This window comes from Clupea harengus, chromosome 3 (genome assembly GCF_900700415.2).
Source record: "Clupea harengus chromosome 3, Ch_v2.0.2, whole genome shotgun sequence".
NCBI classification, from domain to species: Eukaryota; Metazoa; Chordata; class Actinopteri; order Clupeiformes; family Clupeidae; genus Clupea; species Clupea harengus.
The window spans coordinates 22,954,894-22,977,794 of record NC_045154.1 but is presented as its reverse complement, the minus strand read 5'-3'; the positions used below and the strand labels follow the sequence as shown (position 1 = coordinate 22,977,794).

The 22,901-nt window shown below is 40.4% G+C and overlaps 1 protein-coding gene across 1 annotated transcript; it reads left to right on the top strand.

The window, feature by feature from the left end:
- The first annotated feature begins 1,050 nt into the window (after positions 1–1,050).
- Positions 1,051–22,763, top strand: atp2b1b (ATPase plasma membrane Ca2+ transporting 1b). Its single transcript, XM_012842508.3, has 20 exons — positions 1,051–1,678; positions 2,546–2,987; positions 9,227–9,424; positions 9,776–10,033; positions 10,430–10,555; positions 11,142–11,345; positions 13,496–13,639; positions 13,747–13,961; positions 14,241–14,483; positions 15,705–15,946; positions 16,086–16,323; positions 16,774–16,953; positions 17,040–17,127; positions 17,220–17,326; positions 17,580–17,771; positions 18,298–18,511; positions 19,283–19,494; positions 19,995–20,102; positions 20,408–20,596; positions 20,757–22,763. The coding sequence occupies exons 2-20, from the start codon at positions 2,792–2,794 to the stop codon at positions 21,069–21,071; spliced, it is 3,669 nt and encodes a 1,222-aa protein (XP_012697962.1). The 5' UTR covers positions 1,051–1,678; positions 2,546–2,791; the 3' UTR covers positions 21,072–22,763.
- Positions 22,764–22,901: the final 138 nt, after the last annotated feature.

The window sequence follows — 22,901 nt, the reverse complement described above, 5'->3', positions numbered from 1 at the left end:
CTGGTCCTCTGAAATAAGTATTTGTCATTCGTGGAGACATCTTGTCATCTTGTTTGCTTGACATGCCTAAATGCCATCATTTAATTATCATTTCTAAAAAGCATATTGTCCTGCAGTGTGATGTCGACACTGCCAATTAGGTTAGTGAGCTTGTGCCAATACTTTTGGATTGTGCCAGAAAAAAATACCTGCTGTCACAGTCCTAGCCTATTTGTCCAAATGTTTTTACAGATATAAAATGGTAGCCAAGCAATCGTTACCATTAAAGCTTTTTTTTTTTTTCATGCGTTGATTGCAGTATGCCAACATTGTCCCTCACAATCTGTCCAGACCTGCGTCCCATCAAATTGTCACCTACACCCAATCTAAATATGTCACTTGTTGGGAGTGTTGTCCTCTGAGGCCTAATACCTAGCCTGTAGCTCTGAGACTTTTTTGGTGCTCAGCTATCAGATCCTGGAGGAATCATATTTCATTCTCATGAGAGCTTAGATCACAAAGTGAAATGAGATTTCAGGTGCCAAGATGAGTGGACAATTCTGTTTGTGGATCTCTTGTGTTATTTTACCATTTTCATTTTTAAGAAACATAATTTATAAGGAATCTAGGCCAAAATGTAATAATGGCATTTATTTAAATGGTTTTGGGTATAGGGGAATCTTGAGCTTTCTAAGCGCTTATTAACTGCTATTTGACTTATTGTAGCACCTGATAATAATTATGTTAATTGGCATCAGCACTGACTATGAATGTAAGCTAGTTTTAATTTAGTGGTCATGCACCATCTTGTTTTCCAAGTACTTCTACGTGGCACATTTCTGCTACCTTCCGTGTTCATTTTGTCCAACTGGACGTTTTGGTTTTAATTGTGTTTATTGTGTCAGAGTTTAATACCTTGAATTTGCATCTGCACGACAACACATGCTTTGTTTTACATTGTGCATTTTATTTTTGCCTGGTCACAACAAAGTCCCCAGACTATGTCTAGGTTAAAATGATCTCACTCTACATATTCAGCTCTCTTTGTTTTTAGACCTGTTACAGAAAACATGGAGCCCTCAGAGCCATGTACTAATGATTCAGCCCCTAAGCTATGTATCATATGGAACTCTCTCACTGGACTGAGGCAATTGTTGTGCTTGTTGGCAGCCATGTAACATACCCCCGGGAGGCCTGTGTTTGTGTGAGAATGTGTATGTGCGTCTTTTTGTGAAGGGGAGAGAGAGGGAGTGTGTGTTTATGAATGCGTGCTGTGTGTCTCCTCTCCTGTTCCACTGCTCCTCAACCCCTGTAGCTGAAGAAGGTCTGTATCCCTCTGCTGCCACAGATTGCCTAATTAGATTAAGCAAGAGGCTTTCCTGAGATAATCAGTTAGCGAGCGTTTTCCTCTAATGAAGCCTGCACCGCACTGTGCGCAGGCCGTGCGCTGAAGGTCAAATCTTTTTCTACAGGGAAGAACTTTGTTCACAACCCTATAAACAGAACATCTCGGGGCTCCCTCTGTTCCAGTGCCCGAGGGGGACGACAGGGTCTTTGGATTATTTTGTGATTCCTAAGGGGGATGCCAGGCTTTTCTGGAGTAACCGGAGGGTTACTGCTGCTGTCCCTGTGGATTAAACGTGCGTAGCTACCAGTGTTTGCCTCCTGTTGCGGTGAGATAGGCAATGAGGATATTTGTGTAAGTACTACGTTGCTGATATGCAGGTTGATTTTTAGTCTCCTTTTGAAACAAGAAAGTACCATAACATTTATGCTATAATGGGGCCAGATGGTTATGTTGTCTTATAAACGGCACATTGGTTAAATCTGATTGTTTAAATCCTGATTGTTTGTGGTTGCTGCTTGCGTTATAGTTCTTTTTAAAATCTCACAGAGTGTGTGAAGCAATTCTGTTGGATTTAGTCACACCCATTCCCTCTCCTCTGAGCAGGTTTAACATCAGATTGTGTAGACCCACTTATCTTGGCTGTCAGTCACTCTCTGAGCGTGCGAGGGGCCCACTGTGATGCTCTTGACCTTTGATCTTAATTTGCACACGACTGTCTTCAGGCAATTAACTAAGTGTGCCTTATGACACTATTAGACATGGCAGCATTAAGTAATGGTATTCTGTATCACCCCGTGAATCTGAGACGGATTCTTCACAAGCTGTTAATACCCTGGAGGTTTGTTAAAATTGGAATCATATTGTTTTCCTTTCAGATATACTTTTCACTTGCCAAAACTGGAACTCAGAGTCAAGCATGCTTTTGTGCCCTCTATCGTGGCAGTTTTATGTAACAAAACTAATTTTAGCTTTTCTTGTCTTAGGTGATCTTTCTAGATATTCCCCTTGGTAGACCCAGTATACAACCTGTCACTTTGCATGTTCAGGGTTGAGTGTGAGTGACAGACTGGCTGCCTGCAAGTAAAAGTCTTCATTTATGGGATGCTGAGCTTAGCTCCATCATTAGGTCCTTGACTGGTGTGATACTGCAGATCAGATATGCATTAAAATAAGCAAACAATCACTCACCCTTTGTTCTACTGCTTTTTATTTTTACAGATATTGTCCTTTTTAGGGTGAACCTTCTAGGTCTTCAATTAAGCTCCTGTCTCAAGATGGCCAAGTAAAGACTTGAAGATCTAAAAGAAATGGATGCCTATTTGCTCAAGTTCCTGGCGTCTCTCTGTATATGCCCCTGAGGAGCTGCAGAGGTTTATGGGAAATCAGGGACACTGCCACTGAGGATTTTGTTGGCCTTAGGGGAGGCCTCTTTTCCACCGCTGTGTGGTGTGCCACAGTGAGACCATGGCCAAAAACTCACATCGGGGGTCAAAGCACGCCAAGGCGGCAGAGGCCAATCATGACACTGACTTTAGCTGCTCGCTCACAGAGCTGCGCTCTCTCATGGAACTCAGAGGGCCAGAGGGGTTACAAAGGATCCAGGAGACGTATGGAGATGTTCCCGGACTCTGCACCAGATTGAAAACCTCCCCTGTTGATGGTAAATATGTTTAACTTGTCATACCTTCGCTCATTATGCAGTGACTGCTGAAATTATAATTATAAGGCTATCACCCTTTTATCCTATCAGATGTATTAGTGATGCATATTTCTCCATGTGGTGTATATTATTTGTTTGGTTGATCTAGTAAATTACATTGGCATAACGCAATACGGCATTTCGCAATACATTACATTCAGGTTTCTGAGACGCTGAGTCCCTCTTGGCTCTGCCATGTTTCTGAATCAGCAACCCATACAGTTGCAGTTTGAATCAGGTGCATAGTGTGTAATGTCACTGGACAATGGAAGCCAGATGGAGTGGATGGTGATGGATGGAGTAAGTGTGGACTGGGTAGACAATGCTGCTGATTGTGAAAGCAGTAGGGAATAGGTAATGGTCTTTAGAGTTGTACTTAAATGCCAAAGAAAAGCATAAAAGGTTTAGTCTACACCTTTTTAGTTTCTTAGGTCTGGTTGCTGATCACAAGACAACTTTATGAAGAAAGTCCATTTCTGTTGCAGATTTATGGCTAACAGCAGGCTATCAAATTAATACCTGATCAACAAGGAATCACAGTCATTACAAGTTTTATTTCATTTTTCATTTCATTAATTCATTTTACTGATGCATACTTACAAATAGGAAATTGACATATTACTGCCAACCCAAGAAGGGCATGTGGTATGGTTTATTGCATGTTTTATATCGTCTTTCATAAAAACATTATTATATTTTATATGTGCATATTTTATAAGTGCAGGGCACATTCAACCAGAATAGCGATTGTCTCCATATGGTACCATAGAGTATTGACTTCAGGTCAAGGTTTCATGTGACACCTAATTGCTCACCACAATCATACATTGCAAAATGTCAGTGGCACAAATCTTAGTTTCATATTTTGACTGTTTTGTGTTTAATATGGCTACAGTCTAAAGCACAATAGGGGTTTTAGAAATATCGTCTCATAAATAGTATGCTGTGTACACTGACGGTGTAAAGCGAGTTACTGCGCTGCACTTTGCTGCTGTCACAGTGTCTTTCACCTTTTCAAAAGCATCCTCTTGAGATAGCCAGCTGTTTCCCCTAATTTCAAATGTCAGTGTCTCCAAGGCATTTCCATCGACCCTTTTTTTTGTCTTCTTTTTTGTGTGGTTATCACACACACAAGATCAAGGAATGGCACCTTCATATTATGTTCATATTATATTTAGAATGTGCAGTAATAAATAGATAGAGTTGACAGAGTTGAACCTGTTCTTTGATAGAGTCAAACAACAGGTTCAGACACATGTTCTGGTTCAGATATAACCAGTTTTCAATGAGAAATCTTACAAATCTGCGAGATTCAGCGCAATGTCTAAAGAGTTCCATCCTCTATCTGCATGATGTTAAGGTTTTGTTGAGATGTGAAGAATCTATCAGATGATTCTATTAAGATTATTAAGATTCCATTAGTTGTTTTACTGTCATCAAGTACATGTGTTAAATCTGTCTAAAGACTAAAATGGTATGTTTTGTTATTTGACCAAATGTTTTTCCACAGATGTATTAGACAAAGCCCAGCTTAATGTAGAAACAGGCTTACTCAAAAAGTCTATAAATGTAGTTATGGTTCAGTGCCAGGTGGCCAGACCTCTTCATGTTCTATTTGGGCCAAGTATGTATTCCCTTACAGTATCTCTAATTTTGACATTTCCAGGAAGGTCAAGTTAGTTTGTCAGTCAGATATTTGTCTGTGTTTGTGTGGCTATGATAAACATGAATTTTTGTTTCTACTTTTGCTCCTCCTGACTGACACATCTGAGCCACATTATTATTGTAGAACTGTTTATGTTTGCAAATTCTTGAATCAGTTACATGTGAGCATTTCCAGTCATTTGAACTCTCTTGTAAGAGATGCAGTTCTGTGGCAGCTTCTCTCACTAGGTGTGTGGATAGGGTAGATATCGAAAGATGAAGCAAATCCAGCACACTTGTGGATTAAAAATGTAGAAATGTATTTACTTAAATTTCAACAAAATGAATTTACATATTCTTTTCAAAACATCAACCTTTAAAACAATTTTTGACATTTTTTTATTCACAAGAGTTGATTTCCTTCACCAGCCATTTTAATTCTGCCACGATGTTTCCTCTCCCTCGTCATTTTGACACGTTTACTCCCACTGTGCCACCAGTAATGCGGTAGTGACAGGTGGGAGCAGATCGATTTACCTCGTGTAATCCCACTCACCTTAAACCACAGAGCAGGCACTTCATTGCTCCGTTTGGAACTAATCTCCCTTTGCTCATGCACCGTTGCTGGAATGTTTTTGATGTTCCTTAATCTGACGGAGTGAAGGTTTCGGGACAGAGACGTTCGAGTGAAATGGCCCGGCCTAACTCAAGGTTTTGCTGGAGAGTTTAAACAGGAGGAGTGGAGGTCTGTGGATTGCGTATGTTATCTCATCCAGAGCTGGGGTAAAAGCTTAGTGTGAGGCGAGGAGCTGTGTTGCTTAGAGAGGATTTAGTGGGAATAAGCGTGCTAGTGTAGCACCACAGGTCAAGGATGCCTCACCTCAGACACACACCAATGATATCCACAGGGACTCCAGGATGCCTCACCACAGCCACACATCAATGATATCCACAGGGGCTTCCTTCACAGTCTTTCAGAGATCGGTAGCGTCACTGCAGCTACTGTGCAACCTCTGGAAGCACATTTATGTTGCCTGTTATCTACTCAGTGAGTTAAAATCACAAGATGACGGAAAAAAAAAACAGCTAAATGTTTGAGAGAAACTTATTCGAATTGTCAAATTGAAAATGAGTTGTCTCTATTTGAAGAACTTAGAGCAACACTCGGGAAGGACTCTGCACATGTGGCAGAATCACAGAACGTTCTGTTGACAGTGCAGATTGCTTCCTCCTCAGTATGGAGGATTTTTTGTAACACATCTTTAATCATATATGTCAATTTGTCCATCAATAAATCATCCAGTTAATACACCAGTAGATAAATACATCAATAAAAGATTATTTAAGGATAGATTGAAGATTAGATTGAAGGTTTGAAGGATTCTAATATGCAAATTAGAGCTGTTCTGTGTGGTCTGTAGCAGAGCTGTTTGTTCTGCATGTAGGTCAGACCCAGTGATGCCAGGGTTGTGGTTTTGTGCCACTTTGGAAACCAGGGAAAAAGGTGAAAAAAACAATGCCATGGGTTGCGGTTTCTGGGGCTATTTAGAAAAGAAAAAAAAATCTATTTTTGTCATAGATGAGACTTATCATAACAATGGGGGTAAATTGAGCAAATAAGTGTCAATGTAGTTCTGAGTTGTAGGCTAGAATATGAGGTAACGAGAGAGAGAGAGAGAGAGAGAGAGAGAGAGAGAGAGAGAGAGAGAGAGAGAGAGAGAGAGAGAGAGAGAGAGAATATGTCTGTCAGGGCAGAGGCAAAGGCTAATCCTTTAAGGCTCCAGATGCATAGCCTAATAAAACTACTGAAATTCTGTACTCCTGTCATAGCCCACTCACTTGCTTCCTCTCTTTCTACATCCGTAGAGGATAACTTCTGTTACACACAAGACATCATATAGGCCTATGCACTCTCTCTTAGCCGAAGGGTAGTCCTAACTAATGTTGCTGATTTTGGTTATTATTGTTTGATGCTATTGTTTTTGGCCACTTTATGCCAGTTTCCTGTGTTTTATGGTATCTATTTATGTATTTCTTGGAGGATCCATATATATGGATGTATTGATAGACATCTATACTTAAAGCTTCCAGACATTTACAAACAGGATTTATTGTTTTAATAATTTGTGTTAGGTGTATGCATCGCTTGTGATCTTTACTATTTGAATAATGATATGTGGCATAAGGGCCCTGACGTTGGTGTGTATGGACTGGATACATCAAAAATGTCTTTGTATAATGTGCCCATAAAAAGACCTTTAAGGATAAAGAAAAACCTTTAATGACTTAAAGGAAAATATAACTATATTCTGATGAACACTGATGTCCTTGTATGAATTAGCTAGTAGGTAGCTGAGGACATGTAAAAAGCCCAATACAACTGGTTGACATGGAAACCACCACCACCAGCACCTTACAACATCTACTGTATAAGTGGTTTCAGAAGTGCTTGTTTAAGGTCTGTTTTTAATATTCATTAAATTCTGTTATATAATTATTATAGTTGTTAGCAGTGTGTACTAGAGGCCAGACTAACATACTCTACAGAGCAATGTATAGTTGCAATACAAATGGTAAACAATATCCTCAGAGAATATGTGAAATCGGACTAGTGATTCATAAGAATAAGGTTTTGACCAAACCTGGTGGGAAATGGAGAGAAGGATGATTGCCTGAGTACCTTTCTACTACCTACCTACCTACCTAATTCTGGTACCTTTTTCTTGCGAGAGCCCTGTGTGTGAAACCTGTGCTTACCTGAAAGGGTGAAGCTGAAGAAGCTAAAAACAGTAGTCATTTATAATTGCAATATGCTGTATAATTAATAATCATTTATTGAACATGTGGTCATAGATCATGCATTCAATATTCCACACACATCAGTTCAGTGGACCACGACGATCTTTATGGTGGAGGTCAGAGATCAAAGGTCAGAGGTCCTACATTTATTCTTCTTGACAAGATTTCAAAGCAAAGACTGTAGAGCATGAGGCTTTGCAGCATTCTGTGATCTTTAATCTCTAGTCTCTCTCTTAATTTGTCGGCTGGGCAGGGCTTTCAAATTTCAGCTTTTCAAAGGGATGTTCCTCGGTAACCATTCGTACATTTGGGTGAAGAACATTGATAAATTGATAACCATTACTTTGACCTTAAACCATGCAAGATCCATTTGCAACACATCTTACCTTTGTATTTAGGGAACCCAACTCTTTTTTTTTAATTTCTCCTTAACATGTCAGTATGTGGTAGATACACCTTTGATCATCTATCACAACTTCATTTATACATTAAATTAATGTTCACTTAAAATATGACATTACAAATGAAGGGTTTCTGTTTTACCATGGATTGTAACCATGGGCAGTGCATTTCTTCTACTGCGGGGATCTCCTCAGGGATACTCAAACTCATGTTAACTAACGACTACATTTGACATCTCTCTCTGCCTGTGTTGAGACCTATGCCTTTTTTTCCATACGAGTGGTGTTGCTTGGCACAGCAATTTAGTCAACCAAGCATAGTTTGGATGTGCTTTTCCATACATCAGGGTCTACTCTCTTGAGGGTGTGTCTTAAAAAAAAAAGTCCTAAATTTCCCTCGGGATAAGTAAAGTATCCATCTATCTATCTATCTATCTTAAGTAAGAGATAAAGGCTGACATACAAAGATATTCGGCAAAGTGGAGGCAAATAACTCCATGAAGCGAAGTATAATATTAGTTTCCTTCATTCATACCCTAGCTTCCATACATGTATTTAGGTATGTATAACAATAGCTCACATTTGATTTAGTCTAAAATGAAACCAACCTGTTTCCAGGCTAGTACTTCTTTCTTTAGTCAAAGGTAACGGAGGTTGCTTGGTTAAAATGTATTCTATTATTTTTAAACCCGAATCCTTGCTAACACTGTGGTAGAAATGTCGAGAAGGCAGTTAACCATTTACTATCGTTGTTATAGTTACTATTCAAACTTTCCAGATTCAACTTTTTAACTGGATCGGTGTGTTGATCTACAAAAATACACACACACTATGTCATGCACTGAATGATGACATCCAATCACAAAAGAGATAGTATCTTTGATGTCATTCTGTGTGTTTGGAGGCGGACCCGATGCGGTTTGGCCCTGCTCAGGAGAGGGTCCAAAATGAGCGTGGAACACTGGTGATGTGCAAAACAAGGTGGCGTGACATAAAACTAACTAACTGACGAGTACATGAATAGTTAAGTACATTAGTTAGCTGATTATGTGCCTGCTGTGCCTGTGATTGCTCTGTTTTTGTTCTCTGGGCCAAAGTGAAGACTGTACAGTACTCCTTTTTGCAGACAACAACAATGAAGGAGGGGACAACTTGTGGTCAACTTGTAATGGAAATGCAAATTTGCTCTGTACAGCTGGGCTCGGTGCCAATGCGAAAGCCCCACAAGATATCAAACCCATACCGAAGTTAAAGAAAAAAGAAGCGTGGCATCGACTTAATTGGAATAATGTATTCTACATTCTGTTGCTTAAAGGGTCCTTGGTCATTCATTGTGAATTGTTTCTTTTCCCTTAGGGTTAACTGGAAACTCAGAGGATATCAATACAAGAATAGAGGAATTTGGGAAGAACGTCATACCTCCAAAAAAGCCAAAAACCTTTCTGCAGTTAGTATGGGAAGCATTGCAAGATGTGACTCTAATTATTTTAGAAGTGGCAGCCATAATTTCACTATGCCTTTCTTTCTATCGACCTCCTGGCGCAGAAAGAGAAAGTAAGCACTTTTACATCCTCCAATTCAGTTGTGTTACCATCAACTTCAGTGTTTGTCTATTTTAAAGTGTTGTTTTTTGTATGGACACATGCATTCAGCTGCATATCCAAAGCAAACAACCCAAGCAATGCCAGTAATGCTCAAGTAATTGCTCATGGGTGGCTCATTGCATAACCTTTTGAAGCTACTGATTATTCTGAGGCCACCTGTATTTATTCTTTGTCATTTTAAAACCTCATTTGTTGTTGAAGTTGTTTTAATTTGGGTCCTACTTCTGTTTTTAAACATTGTAGCTTTCACATAACCTGTACCCTTGGCAGCTGTTGAGTGCAATGCTTTGATGTGCTGCAGATTGTGGGAGGGCGGCTGGAGGGGTTGAGGACGAGGGTGAAGCAGACGCAGGCTGGATCGAGGGTGCTGCCATCCTCCTGTCCGTCTGTGTGGTGGTGCTGGTGACTGCCTTCAACGACTGGAGCAAAGAGAAGCAGTTCCGTGGCCTCCAGAACCGCATTGAACAGGAGCAGAGGTTCACTGTGGTCCGTGGAGGCCAGGTCATCCAGATCCTTGTGTCTGACATTGTGGTTGGCGATGTAGCACAAGTCAAATATGGTAATAATGTGGACTAGCATGGGTTAAACTAGCACAGGTTAAACTAGCATTGGTTCAACTACACACTAATACTGTGGACTAGCATGGGTTAAACTACATTTGTTTGCATCCTGAAAGAATGGATGTATAATTGCTTTAAAAGAAAACAATAATTTGGGCATCTTAAATCCAGACATGAGTGTGTAGCCTTTAGTATTCTATACGTCAGAAAGGCTCTGTCAGTTGGAAAAACAACTCTTGGCATCCTCCATTGACTATACACCGTTTCAGTTGTCAGTAGTACTATGTGTTGTTATTTATTTGCATTTAAATGTATAAAGCATGACCTGTTTAGAGCGCTAATGTGTGGAAATTTAAACACCCGTCTGTTTCCCTTGTCTGGGTGCGTGCTTCCAGGTGACCTCCTTCCTGCGGATGGCGTGTTAATCCAGGGCAATGATCTGAAAATTGATGAAAGCTCCCTTACCGGAGAATCAGACCATGTGAAGAAGACACTAGATAAAGACCCCATGATGCTGTCAGGTGATGCTCTCCTGTAATTTTGCTAGAAAAAGAGCAAGGGCTTCTTTTAAACATTTCAGTGGAGGGTGCTGGCCTCAGTCAAGGTCGACTAAAGGGCATAAGAATTTCTATTTACAAATGCATACCTCAGTGACAATGTTATATTGTAGTTAGACTGATAGCTACACAATGCTTTTTGTTTTAAACTAATGACAGAGGCAATTCCAGGATATGTAATGTGTGTTTAGGTATGGTGCAGAGAGCACAAGGATTAAGTGTCTCATTTGTCTCATCTGGTCTGTGGCAGACTCCCAGCAGCTCGTCTGCTCGGCCCAGTTACTGCCAAACATGCTTTCTGCACTGCTCCAGTTTTACTCTAGCTATATTGTAAAATACATTCATCACTTTTAGCAAAATAACATTTTTGTTATGAACGACTAGTGGAAGTATTTTTTTGGAAGGGTTAACGGAAACTGAGCAGAATGTTCCTAGAAACAGATCGATGTAGAACACGGAATATAAAATGAAATAATTGTCTCAGTCCTTCTATGTTTGGAACAATTTGGTATGCTACTGTGTCTAACCTGGGTTAATTTGTCTCTTTCAGGCACCCATGTCATGGAGGGCTCAGGAAAAATGCTTGTGACAGCTGTGGGTGTCAACTCCCAAACAGGCATCATTTTCACTTTGCTTGGGGCAGAAGATGACGATGACGATGATGACAGTGAGGAGAAGGAGAGGAAAAAGAAAGAGAAAGAGGAGAAAAAGAAAGAAAAGGAGAGGAAGATGAAAGAGAAGAGGGATAAGAAAAGTAAGACTTAGTTAGCCACTCTTTAAGTATCTATTTCCTCTTGATACTCATACACATACAATTGTTTACAACCCTGCATCAATGATAGCCATAGTCATGTGAACAGAGAATCATGCTGGTGTAGATTTAGCTATAATTCTTGGAACGGATAAACATCAAAGATGACCATGAGAATTATGGTTTATGTGTCAGATTTAATATTAACATTGGGGGAGAGATGCCCATCTCTTACAGACAACATTTTCTTTGTTCTCTCCTAAAGAGGAGATGCTTCACACAGCTTTATTTCAGTAAGACTTAATATTCATGATGTTATGAACATTACAGAACTGATACATGATATCAAACTCACGATTAGCATCTGACATTATACAATGATTAGATACACTAGAAACTTCTACATTAGAAAAGATACACAGTATGTAAAATATATAAATGAAAAGTGCATACAAAATAATATACAGTATGTGTAGAAATGTATAGGTACTGTACCTTGTACATGGAAAAGCTGTGTGTAAGTGTAAGTGCACTTCAACACTGGTGATGTGCAAAACGAGGTGGAGTGACATAAAAATAACTGGCAAGAACATGAATAGTTAGATACATTAGTTAGCTGATTATGTGCTTGTTTTTGTTTCGATGAGCATTTGCCAAAGTGAAGGCTGTACAACACTTCTTTTTTTTTTTTTTTTTACAGACAAAAAGAATGACGGAGGGGAAAAGAAGAAAGGTGAGTGTGCTAAAGCTCATCCTATGTTATCTTTAATGATGACCTCTGGAACAACCGGGAGCGTGGCTAATCGGGCCTCTTGGGGCTCGCGGCCAGAGAGGGTTCAGACACACACAGCTGGGACTTGAACTATGATCCCAGCTGTGTGACGCACATCTAGAACCAATACCAGTCAGTCTCTTAAGGCTGCCTCATGTGTGGATGCAGTGTGGGTGGAATTGTTTTTTTTTCTTTAGCTGAGGAGTGCAGTGTTTAAGGAGAGGTGACGATGTGAGAGTTGAATTTAGGTGTGAGCGGGAAATCAATTCTATAGATGTTCTTTTTGCTGAACAAAACTGAAACGAAAGATTGGGAAATAAGATATTTCCACCATTCTTTTACAGTTCAATAATTATGGTCTGGAAATATTTTTTTTATTTCAGACAACACACATTGCCCCTTTACAATATGTGTATATTTCCGAAGGGTAAAGTAATAAAATTGTATAGCACTTATCATAAGGTTCTATTACGAATGTTTAAACCTTATATAGTGTGACCCATTGATAGTATCAGGCACATCCATTGCCAAGAGCCAAGGCATTGATAGTAAACTACCAGTTGTTGGTTCCGCGCTGTGATCTGTGTGTCTTTAGCACCATATGGTGCAGTGTGTTGAGTTGGTCGGGTTCCCCAGTGTCCTAGTAGCCATATGGCCGTGTGTGATGCGGAGGGCCGAGTGGCAGGTGCTCTTGCCTCTGTTCACGGCGATTAGCCCCAAGGAGCTTAAAGCCCTTGAGCACGGCTGCTCTTCTTTCTTTCCTTTTATTTTCCAACCACGTCACCTGCTTTCCTGCCCTCAGCTGGCAGAATTGCACGTACACACGCGCAAAACACCCGCCCACCTGCACGCAAACACACACACACATGCGCACACACACACACACACACACACACGCATACACACAAATATTCATACGCACGCACACACGCACACAAACACACACACACACACACAAATATGCATATGCACGTAAACACACACACAAACACAATACTTACAGTGCCAGGAGCCCGTAACAACAGCCCAGGTGTGACTTATGACTGTGGTTTATTCATTTATGCTGGTCCTGGTTTTTGCCTTGCAATGTGTCTGTCATGAGAACTAATCCTCCAACCAGGATTACAGACCACCACTTGTATCATTTTCAGTAGACCTAACTCCACACTTCGCTAGTAGTCAAGTACAATGTAGTTGAAAGATAATAATTTCAAATTAAATATATCTAATGAAATGAAACCCAGAAAAGACAAACATGTTAAAGTGTATATTACATGTCAGTGAACACTTAGCAAGGATGTGGCAAAAACACAGGAGTAATGATGTGAGGATATGAGAGTAAAATTAGAGGCCATAGTATTATACTTTCACTCATCCATAGGTAAGGATGGTGTTGAGATGCAGCCTCTCAACAATGAAGATGGAACAGAAGGAGAGGAGAAAAAGAAAACCAACCTATCAAAGAAGGAAAAATCTGTGCTACAAGGGAAACTAACCAAATTAGCTGTCCAAATCGGCAAAGCAGGTACGTCTTGATCAGTTTTGCTTGTCAATATTTAAAGGATCCCGTCTTATGAATTGTGATTTACATTTCATGCATGTGTGTGTGTTTGTGTGTGTTTGTGCGCCTAGGCCTTTTGATGTCAGGCGTCACCGTCATAATCCTCATCACGCTGTTCATGGTGGACACGTTCTGGATCCAGGGCCTGCCTTGGATCAAAGAGTGCACTCCCGTCTACATTCAGTTCTGTGTCAAGTTCTTCATCATCGGCGTCACCGTGCTCGTGGTTGCCGTGCCTGAGGGACTTCCGCTCGCTGTCACCATCTCACTGGCCTATTCTGTCAAAGTAAGATTTAATTTACACACAGTGCTTCATTTATATGTTACTGTTTGAATTCCTTATGTGGATGATTATAAAAAGTTCCCAGACATGTTGTGAGAATCCATTAGTGTTATGTATTGCAAGTGTTTGCTATTATAAATATTATAGAATATTGGGGACTTCTATATTCTGTAAAACAAAGGCAAATAGATCAACAGATTTAAATGCAGATTTTAGGTATAGATGATCAAATTCTCTGTCCCCCACTCTGAGAGTGACATTTTTATATCTTTGTACTTCCAGAAAATGATGAAGGATAACAATCTTGTGAGACATTTGGATGCCTGTGAAACTATGGGCAATGCTACGGCTATATGCTCGGACAAGACCGGAACATTGACCATGAATCGGATGACTGTGGTGCAGATTGATATTGCAGGCAGGCATTACAAAAAGGTGCCTGAGCCAGATCTTATTCCTGGCTCAATCATGGACCTACTCATCACTGGCATCGGCATAAACTGTGCATATACCACCAAAATTATGGTAGGATATTTGTTTTCTGTCTTTCGAGTTTTTGTGTTAAACTGAAATAGCAATTAGGTTTCATGGATGTACTGGCTGGACATGGATGTTTGTTTACACAAGGAAGGGAAGATTGCTTATGAAATGGTACAGGTTACAGATTACTAGTTACCCTGTTAAGAATATGATAAGTAATGTAGCTATTTGAATTACTTCATCAAAGTAAAGTAATTTATTAAATTTAATTACTTTTGATTACTCTCCGATTGGCAGAGGAGAGGCGGTACAAATTCAAACAAGAAAACCAATCAAAAACTACGCTCAAAATCTGAGCACATACTGCCAAATGAATTGAGCCTGTCTAGACGGTGAAATGATGCAAAGCAACATAACTGATTATATGTTCTACGTTTAAGCTTTAAAGCTTCATACAGAACAGAATATATTCGGATGTAACTCCTCTGTAATCATCAACATTTTGATTAGTAACTGTTACATGTTTTTTTTACATATCAGAATCAGAATCAGAATCAGAATCATCTTTATTGGCCAAGTACATTTCCACATACAAGGAATTTTTCCTGGGTTTAATTGCTCTCAATGTACTTAAACTGAAAAATATGCATGCAACAGTTTAGGATAATAAATAAATATAATATATAATATAATAATACAAATATAATAATCTGTCAACTGTTCACTAGAGTGACGGCAAGGGGGAAAAAACTGTTCCTGTGTCTGGTGGTTTTTGTGTACATAGTTCTGTAGCGCCTGCCAGAGGGCAGGAGCTGGAACAGATTATGTCCAGGGTGTGAGGGGTCTGCAATGATTTTCCCTGCCCGTTTCCTGGCTCTGGATGTGTACAGGTCCTGGATGGTGGGCAGGTCGGCACCAATAATCCTTTCTGCAGACCTGACTGTCCGTTGTAATCTGTTCCTGTCTAGTTTAGTGGCCGAACGAAACCAGACAGTAATGGATGAGCAGAGAACAGACTATTGTGTGTACATATTTTTCTCAGTCACTGTAACAGATTACAATTACATTTATTTTGTAACTCAATTCAGAACTCAATGACATGTAACTAAACATTACTCCTCAACCCGGTTTACCTGTCCTACGTGAAAAACAAAGCCTTTAAAGCTGCTCTGGCAAAAGCAGTGGAGCAGTAAATGGAATGTTAAGTCTGTATCCCCCTTGGGAAGGGAACTGTGCTAAATGGAAGCGCTGCTTGTTTGTCACCAGTCTCCAGAGAAAGATGGCGGATTACCGCGTCAAGTGGGGAACAAGACAGAATGTGCCTTGCTGGGGCTCGTCATGGACTTGCGACGAGACTACCAACCCATCCGTAACGAGTATCCCGAGGAAAAGCTGTACAAAGTCTACACCTTCAACTCCGTCCGGAAGTCCATGAGCACCGTTATTAAGAGATATGATGGCGGGTACCGCATGTACAGCAAGGGAGCGTCGGAAATCCTTCTGAAAAAGTAATTATTAATAAATAATTATTTACACTATTCTCTGTGAGAGCTTGTATAGTGCTGACTGAAATAGTTGTGCTTTATATAAAGGCTGGCCTGACAGATAAAAAAAGAACAACCCTGACATCTCAATTATTTTGTTCAGGTGCTGCAGAGTCCTGACAGACGCAGGTGAGCCCAAGACGTTCAAGCCCAGGGACAGAGATGACATGGTGAAGTCAGTAATTGAGCCCATGGCTTCGGAAGGCCTGCGGACCATCTGTCTGGCTTACAGGGACTTCGCTGCCTCTGAGGGAGAACCCGACTGGGACAATGAGACAGACATCCTCACAGCCCTCACCTGCATCTGTGTGGTGGGCATTGAGGACCCCGTGAGACCAGAGGTGAGATGGCTCGTTCTCACGAGGTTGTGTTTTACAGTTCCGTGTTCGACATGTGGACCACTTTGCTTTGATGAAATTGGACTGATAATAATAATAATAATAATAATAATAATAATACTTTAAACTTATATAGCGCTTTCCCAGGTACCCAAAGACGCTTTACATAGGGCAAAGACTATAATGAAGTCTGTTGTATGATATAATAAAAAATATGTCATTAGGTTAGACCATTTAATGGTTTACTTTTTGTTGAAAGAAAACTCCCTTTTACAATACAGGGGTGTTTTGGTTTAAACCAGTGGTTGTGTTTAACCCAACCTGTTTTTAATGTCCCTTAAGTTGTGTCTTCCACCAGCACAGCTAACCCCCTGTTAGCCACCTGTGTGATCCTGACTGCTGAACTCTTATTGAAGAGGTCTGTGTGGGTGTATGTTGTTTTGACTTGATCAGGTCCCTGATGCCATTAAGAGGTGTCAGCGTGCAGGTATCACCGTGCGCATGGTGACAGGGGACAACATCAACACAGCACGAGCCATTGCCACCAAGTGTGGCATCCTTAATCCAGGCGACGACTTCCTGTGCATTGAGGGCAAAGAGTTTAACAGGCGGATACGGAATGAACTGGGGGAGGTCAGTATTGCCTTTCTGGGATGCGATTCCATGTCTCTCTTTCTTATTTCACATGAGTTAAAACGTGCTATTTGATTCCTTTGTAGATTGAGCAGGAGCGCCTTGATAAAGTATGGCCGAAACTACGGGTATTGGCTAGATCCTCACCAACAGATAAACATACTCTGGTTAAGGGTAAGTCTCACTGTGTTTGATGTGGCTTGCAGTTATCCTCAAACACATTTTACAGTTGTTGAAAAGACCTCTGTTATTATTTTTCTGTGCAGGTATAATTGATAGCACAGTTTTAGAGCAAAGGCAAGTTGTGGCTGTAACAGGAGATGGAACCAATGATGGGCCTGCACTGAAGAAAGCTGATGTTGGATTTGCAATGGTATGCATCATTCAAAACATTGAAACAAAAAGACAGAAATACTGTATGGCACAAACCATTTGAGTAAATCTAACAGCTAACTTAGTCTAGAGCTAAATTAGAAGTCCCTGTCAATGCAACATTTGATTGTTTCTTTAATGATTTACAATGACAAGTCTTATCACAAATCTGTCTTCTTGTCAGGGTTGATGTATATTGATGTAACCTGTCTCCTGAAGGAACTGTTTGATCTTGAAATCACTTGTCTCCTCAGGGTATTGCTGGGACAGATGTGGCCAAAGAGGCCTCGGACATCATCTTGACAGATGACAACTTCTCCAGTATTGTCAAGGCTGTGATGTGGGGGAGGAACGTCTATGACAGCATCTCCAAATTCCTGCAGTTCCAGCTGACAGTCAACGTGGTGGCCGTAATAGTAGCCTTCACAGGAGCCTGCATCACACAAGTGAGTTGCATCTCAGTGGTCCTCTGCTAATAAAACAAAGTGCTAATAATAAAAAAAACACGTAATGGGTCTGCTCCTGTGCAAGCACTTACTGAAAGCATCTGAAAAGCACTGAAGCATTGAAAGCATTGCTGGTGTACTATATTATACTCTTATACTACTATTAGTCACCTTGGATACAAAGTCTGTGATGTATTTACTCTGGCACATAAATGTTGCCTTTTACATGGCACATAGCTAAAACCTCAGCTAAAACTTGTTTGTGTATTTAAAATCCCATTTGTCACCCCACACCAGTTGGCACACCAAAGTGTGGCATAGCCAACCGGCTTATGGAAGAAGCCTTTTTAATGACATCCATAGTATAGCCCTTTTCACCGCTACCTGTACAACTTTTTCCTGTCTTTTCTTTCTGATTACAGCTACATCTACCATGCCATCCTATTCTTTTTTCCCCAGTCTGATTTAAAGAAATGAAAGTACTAGGACTAAGGCTGTAAACACTGCAATCTCTCTCCACCACTAGGATTCTCCACTGAAAGCAGTGCAGATGCTGTGGGTCAACCTCATCATGGACACCTTCGCTTCTCTGGCTTTGGCCACGGAACCACCCACGGAATCCCTGCTCCTGCGGAAGCCCTACGGCCGGAACAAGCCCCTCATCTCCCGCACCATGATGAAGAACATCCTGGGCCATGCTGTTTACCAGCTCACCATCATCTTCACCCTGCTGTTTGCTGGTGAGCGCTGCAGAGCTTACACCTCACTGCAGCAGGAGAGTCGAGTGAAACAGCGTGGCCAACCACTTGTGCAGTACAGTATACATCTGGAGACAACCATGCTGAGATTTGGTCTGAATGTGGATGCGTTCTGAACATTTTAAAGTGATCTGCTGCCTTATGAAGGTGGAGTTCAAAATAGCAGTACAGATTAAGGGTTTAAGGGCCAGCCTTGTTTCCACCAGCTCTCATTGGAATCTAGTAACATAAAGAGTCTTCTTCCTTATCTTATCAATAAACTCTGAGAAAGGTTACATTTCCCTGAAATACATTACATAATTTTGGGCTAAGCATTGTATAAACCAATACAAGCTCAGTGTTATCAGCAGAGAGTGGATGGACTAGAGTGGAGTGGAATAGAAAACAACTAAATCTTTGTCAAACCCTTGTGAATCAAAGAATGCAATTAAGTTTTGCAACCACATTTTATAAATTGAGTGGAGTTTTGTATGACTTGAACATATCATAGACAGGTAGAAGTCACAATATTCCAACAAACTACTACTACACCAAACCAAGTGAAACCAACACTACATCCACATCTGCACATTCAGAGAGTACTTTGCACCCCCTGCTGTTGTCACAAGGTCATCAACAAAATGATGGTAAAAAAGGAATACAATACAATGCCCACAGGTGTAGGTTGTTTTGTGGGATGCAGATTTTATTTCACTTTATTTCACTCTGTAACATTTCAGTTCACTCATGTTGTTGTCTGTTGTTTACTCGCAGGTGAGAAGATCTTTAACATTGACAGCGGCCGGAACGCTCCTCTGCACGCTCCCCCCTCAGAACACTACACCATCGTCTTCAACACCTTCGTCATGATGCAGCTCTTTAATGAGATAAATGCCCGCAAGATCCATGGTGAACGCAATGTCTTTGAAGGAATTTTCAACAACTACATCTTTTGTTCAATTGTCTTTGGCACCTTTATCATCCAGGTATACAAACAGTTGTCTTATATTTCACGTTTACATAAAAAAAGATGTGGTACATAGTCTCACCTTCTATGAGGCAATTATTGCAAATGTTTCCACCTAAATGATGGAATGTTGTTCACAAATAAATACAGAGTCATTTAAAGGTATAGTGGGTCATTTGTTTAGTGGCATCTTTTAGTAGAAATGGAATATAAAATTCATAATTATGTTTTCATTAGTGTATAATTACTATGAATCGCGTTGTCGTTAGCTTAGAATGAGCCCTTCATATCTTACCACTGCACCACCACACCCCTATAAAGGGAAGGGTATTCTGCTGGTTGCAATTCAGTAACCTCACCACTAGATGCCATTAAAATCTCCACCCACATCTTAGGGTGGAGTTACACTTATGTACATTTCTCTACCACAAATCCTCAGAGGATCCTCTGAACATGTGGAGGTGCTGTGCTTCTCGACAGACGCCACTCTAATTTTCCCCTCCTTTGTTTGTTTCACAGATTGTGATTGTGCAGTTTGGGGGGAAACCTTTCAGCTGTGTGAGTCTGAGCATGGACCAGTGGCTATGGTGTGTCTTCCTAGGCTTTGGTTGCCTCCTCTGGGGTCAGGTGAGTAAACTGTCTGGCCATTCTCTTCGTTATGTGTTTCCACGGGTGGTCCTTGAAGTACCCAACATGCTTCAGCACATGCTCAAAGCCAGAAGTAGCATAAGTACTCCTAGACAGTACAGTAGTACATAACACGGGTGGTCCTTGAAGTACCCAACATGCTTCAGCACATGCTCAAAGCCAGAAGTAGCATAAGTACTCGTAGATGGTACAATAGTACATAACAATTGTTAAGAGTCCACAATAATATATTCATTATGTAAATGTCCTTTCTATGTTTATAATCTGTGGCTCCTCACTCTCAGGTCGTTACCACAATTCCCACGAGTCGGTTGAAGTTTCTCAAGACGGCTGGCCATGGTACACAGAAGGACGATATTCCTGAGGAGGAGATGGAAGAGTTTGACGACCTGGATGAGATTGACCATGCTGAGATGGAAATGCGACATGGTCAAGTGTTGTGGTGCAGAGGCCTGAACAGGATCCAGACACAGGTACAGTGTAATAACTCCACTCAGTTGAGATTGATCAAACCTTACACTTACCTATAATCATAAAGATAATGATACTCGATGATGATGTTCAAAAATGAACTTTGCACGTAGAATGACATCAGTTTTCAAAGGTCATTTTGTGTCTCTCTTCCCCTCTTAGATCCGTGTGGTCAATGCATTCCGTTCGGAAAATATGTCTCCTTATGAGGGTCTGGAGACCCCTGAATCCCGGAACTCCATCCACAACTTCATGAACCACCCCGACTTCCGCATCGGGGACTCAGAGCCTCAGATCCCGCTGATCGACGACATCAACCTCGAGGAGGACACCGCCCCAACCAAGCGCAACACTGTGCCTCCCCTGCCTAAGCTCCCCACCTCGCCCAATCAGAACAATAACGCCACAGAGCGGTTACCGCACCTCATCCCCCAGACACCTGGCAGCCCCTTGCACAGCCTCGAGACTTCACTCTGAGCCAGGAAGAGACCCACACAGAAAGCCTCTCCCCAAACCCCCCTGCATTCCAGAAGAGGACATCATGGGAACATTCTAGAGGCTATGTTTGATTTCTGCACCAAGCACATAGTTTACACTGAACCCTCTTTCTGTGTTTGTATCAACAGTCGTGATAATTGTTTTTTCACAGTTTTCCTTCACAATGCTTTCCATTGATCTCACAAATACCCCAGGATTATTAATGTTTAGAAAAGTCTATTGTCCTCTCAGTTTGGATTTCAGTGGACTGAGTCAGACTTTGAGGGAAAGTGTGAAAAAGTGTATTCAATATCAGATTTTTATACAGTACATGCAGCATATAGTGAACAAAGGTTTACCAAATATGCTTGAAAAAAACACATGTAATAGAAAAACAAAACAGTGTGCTAACAAAAGTCAGAGTGATTTACAGAATTGAACACATTCCATGAAAATGATAAATTGTTGAGTGCAGAAAAATCATGCCCTTTGTATAGTTCTTAAAATGGGGTTTGATTTTCTTTTGACTGTTCATTGTTCATCATATTACAAGTTTGTTTACAAGAATATAGATATTTTTTCATTTTTGGTGTAACATGATGTACAAATATGGTGTAAAGTGAAAATTAGGTCAGTATTTTAGAAAGGGATGTATTTTAGGGAAAACGATATCTGCACTACTTACTGCCTATAAGATGTATTTGATATTTATTTTATAGATTTATACAGTAGTACCAGTACAGTAGTGGTGACCAGTAATGGTGTGGTCTGTTCAAATATAGCTGGAAAAAGTGTTAGTGCCCTTTCTCTAAACAACAAGTTTATTTTAGTAGACAACTTCATAAAGTGAAGGAATTGCTTAATTGAGTCAAATTAAACATCCTGAGAAAAACGACCAATTCAAAGCTCTGCGTTATGATTTAAATAGCAAAATAATAGCAAAAAAACTCAGAAATCCGTGAAAACTGGGAGAGAGGAGCAATATTTGACATAAGTAATGAGTTTACATTACAACATAAGTAATGTTTCTTTCATGACCCTCAAACTAGTGAGTTGATTAAATCTGGTTTATTCTTGTATAAAAGACAAAATTACTATGCTTCTGTACTCCGCTAACTTTAGAAATACAAACACGGCTCAAATACATGATCAGCCGATTCAGCACAGGGTATTTGACACCTTTTGGATGGCCTCTACACAGACAAATGTGTAAAATGCTTTGTATTTTTTAAGAAACACCAACAATATTCATCTTTCTATTCGTAAGCAGGGCAAGTCTCTGTGAGACAGTTGTGCATCACAGCTCTCAGCATCGAAACATTAGTTCAATTGTATCCAGGCTAAATTTCAGAGGGCTTTTTGTGCAAGCCTGATGTACAACAAAATGGTAATTTTGTGTGATATATTCTTGAGGGGAAAGGTCTCAGAAGGTACAAAAAGACAGGGAATGACAACATCCATTGGTCATTTTTTGTTTCGTTCTCTGTAGTTTCATTTCTGTTCAAGAAATGACTGTTTATCCATCTGTTCATGGATTCATATTTTTTATCTTAATATTTGGTAAGGAAGTAGGCCTAATTCATGTCTGTTTCTTGAGCAATGGAAATGGTTTTGTGATTCAATTTACAGTTGGAAGTTGTTCAGTTATGTGTATGTTTGTTTTTTGGAAATAAAAGATTAATATTTAGCTCATTAAAATGTCCACGTTTTATCTATTAGAAGAATTATTAGATCGTATCGGTGATGTGATCACTTAGAGTTGGCCTATGAAGACAAGGCCTATGAAGAAAGGTTTCTCATGGTGACATGACACCAAGTGTAGATGTTTGT

Bases quoted from the DNA above. Each gene is read 5' to 3' on its own strand.
- atp2b1b (XM_012842508.3), top strand. From the start codon at position 2,792: ATGGCCAAAAACTCACATCGGGGGTCAAAGCACGCCAAGGCGGCAGAG. The intron at 17,128-17,219 runs GTAAGTCTCACT...TTTTCTGTGCAG, and splicing joins TAAACATACTCTGGTTAAGG to GTATAATTGATAGCACAGTT. The intron at 20,597-20,756 runs GTACAGTGTAAT...TTCCCCTCTTAG, and splicing joins TGAACAGGATCCAGACACAG to ATCCGTGTGGTCAATGCATT.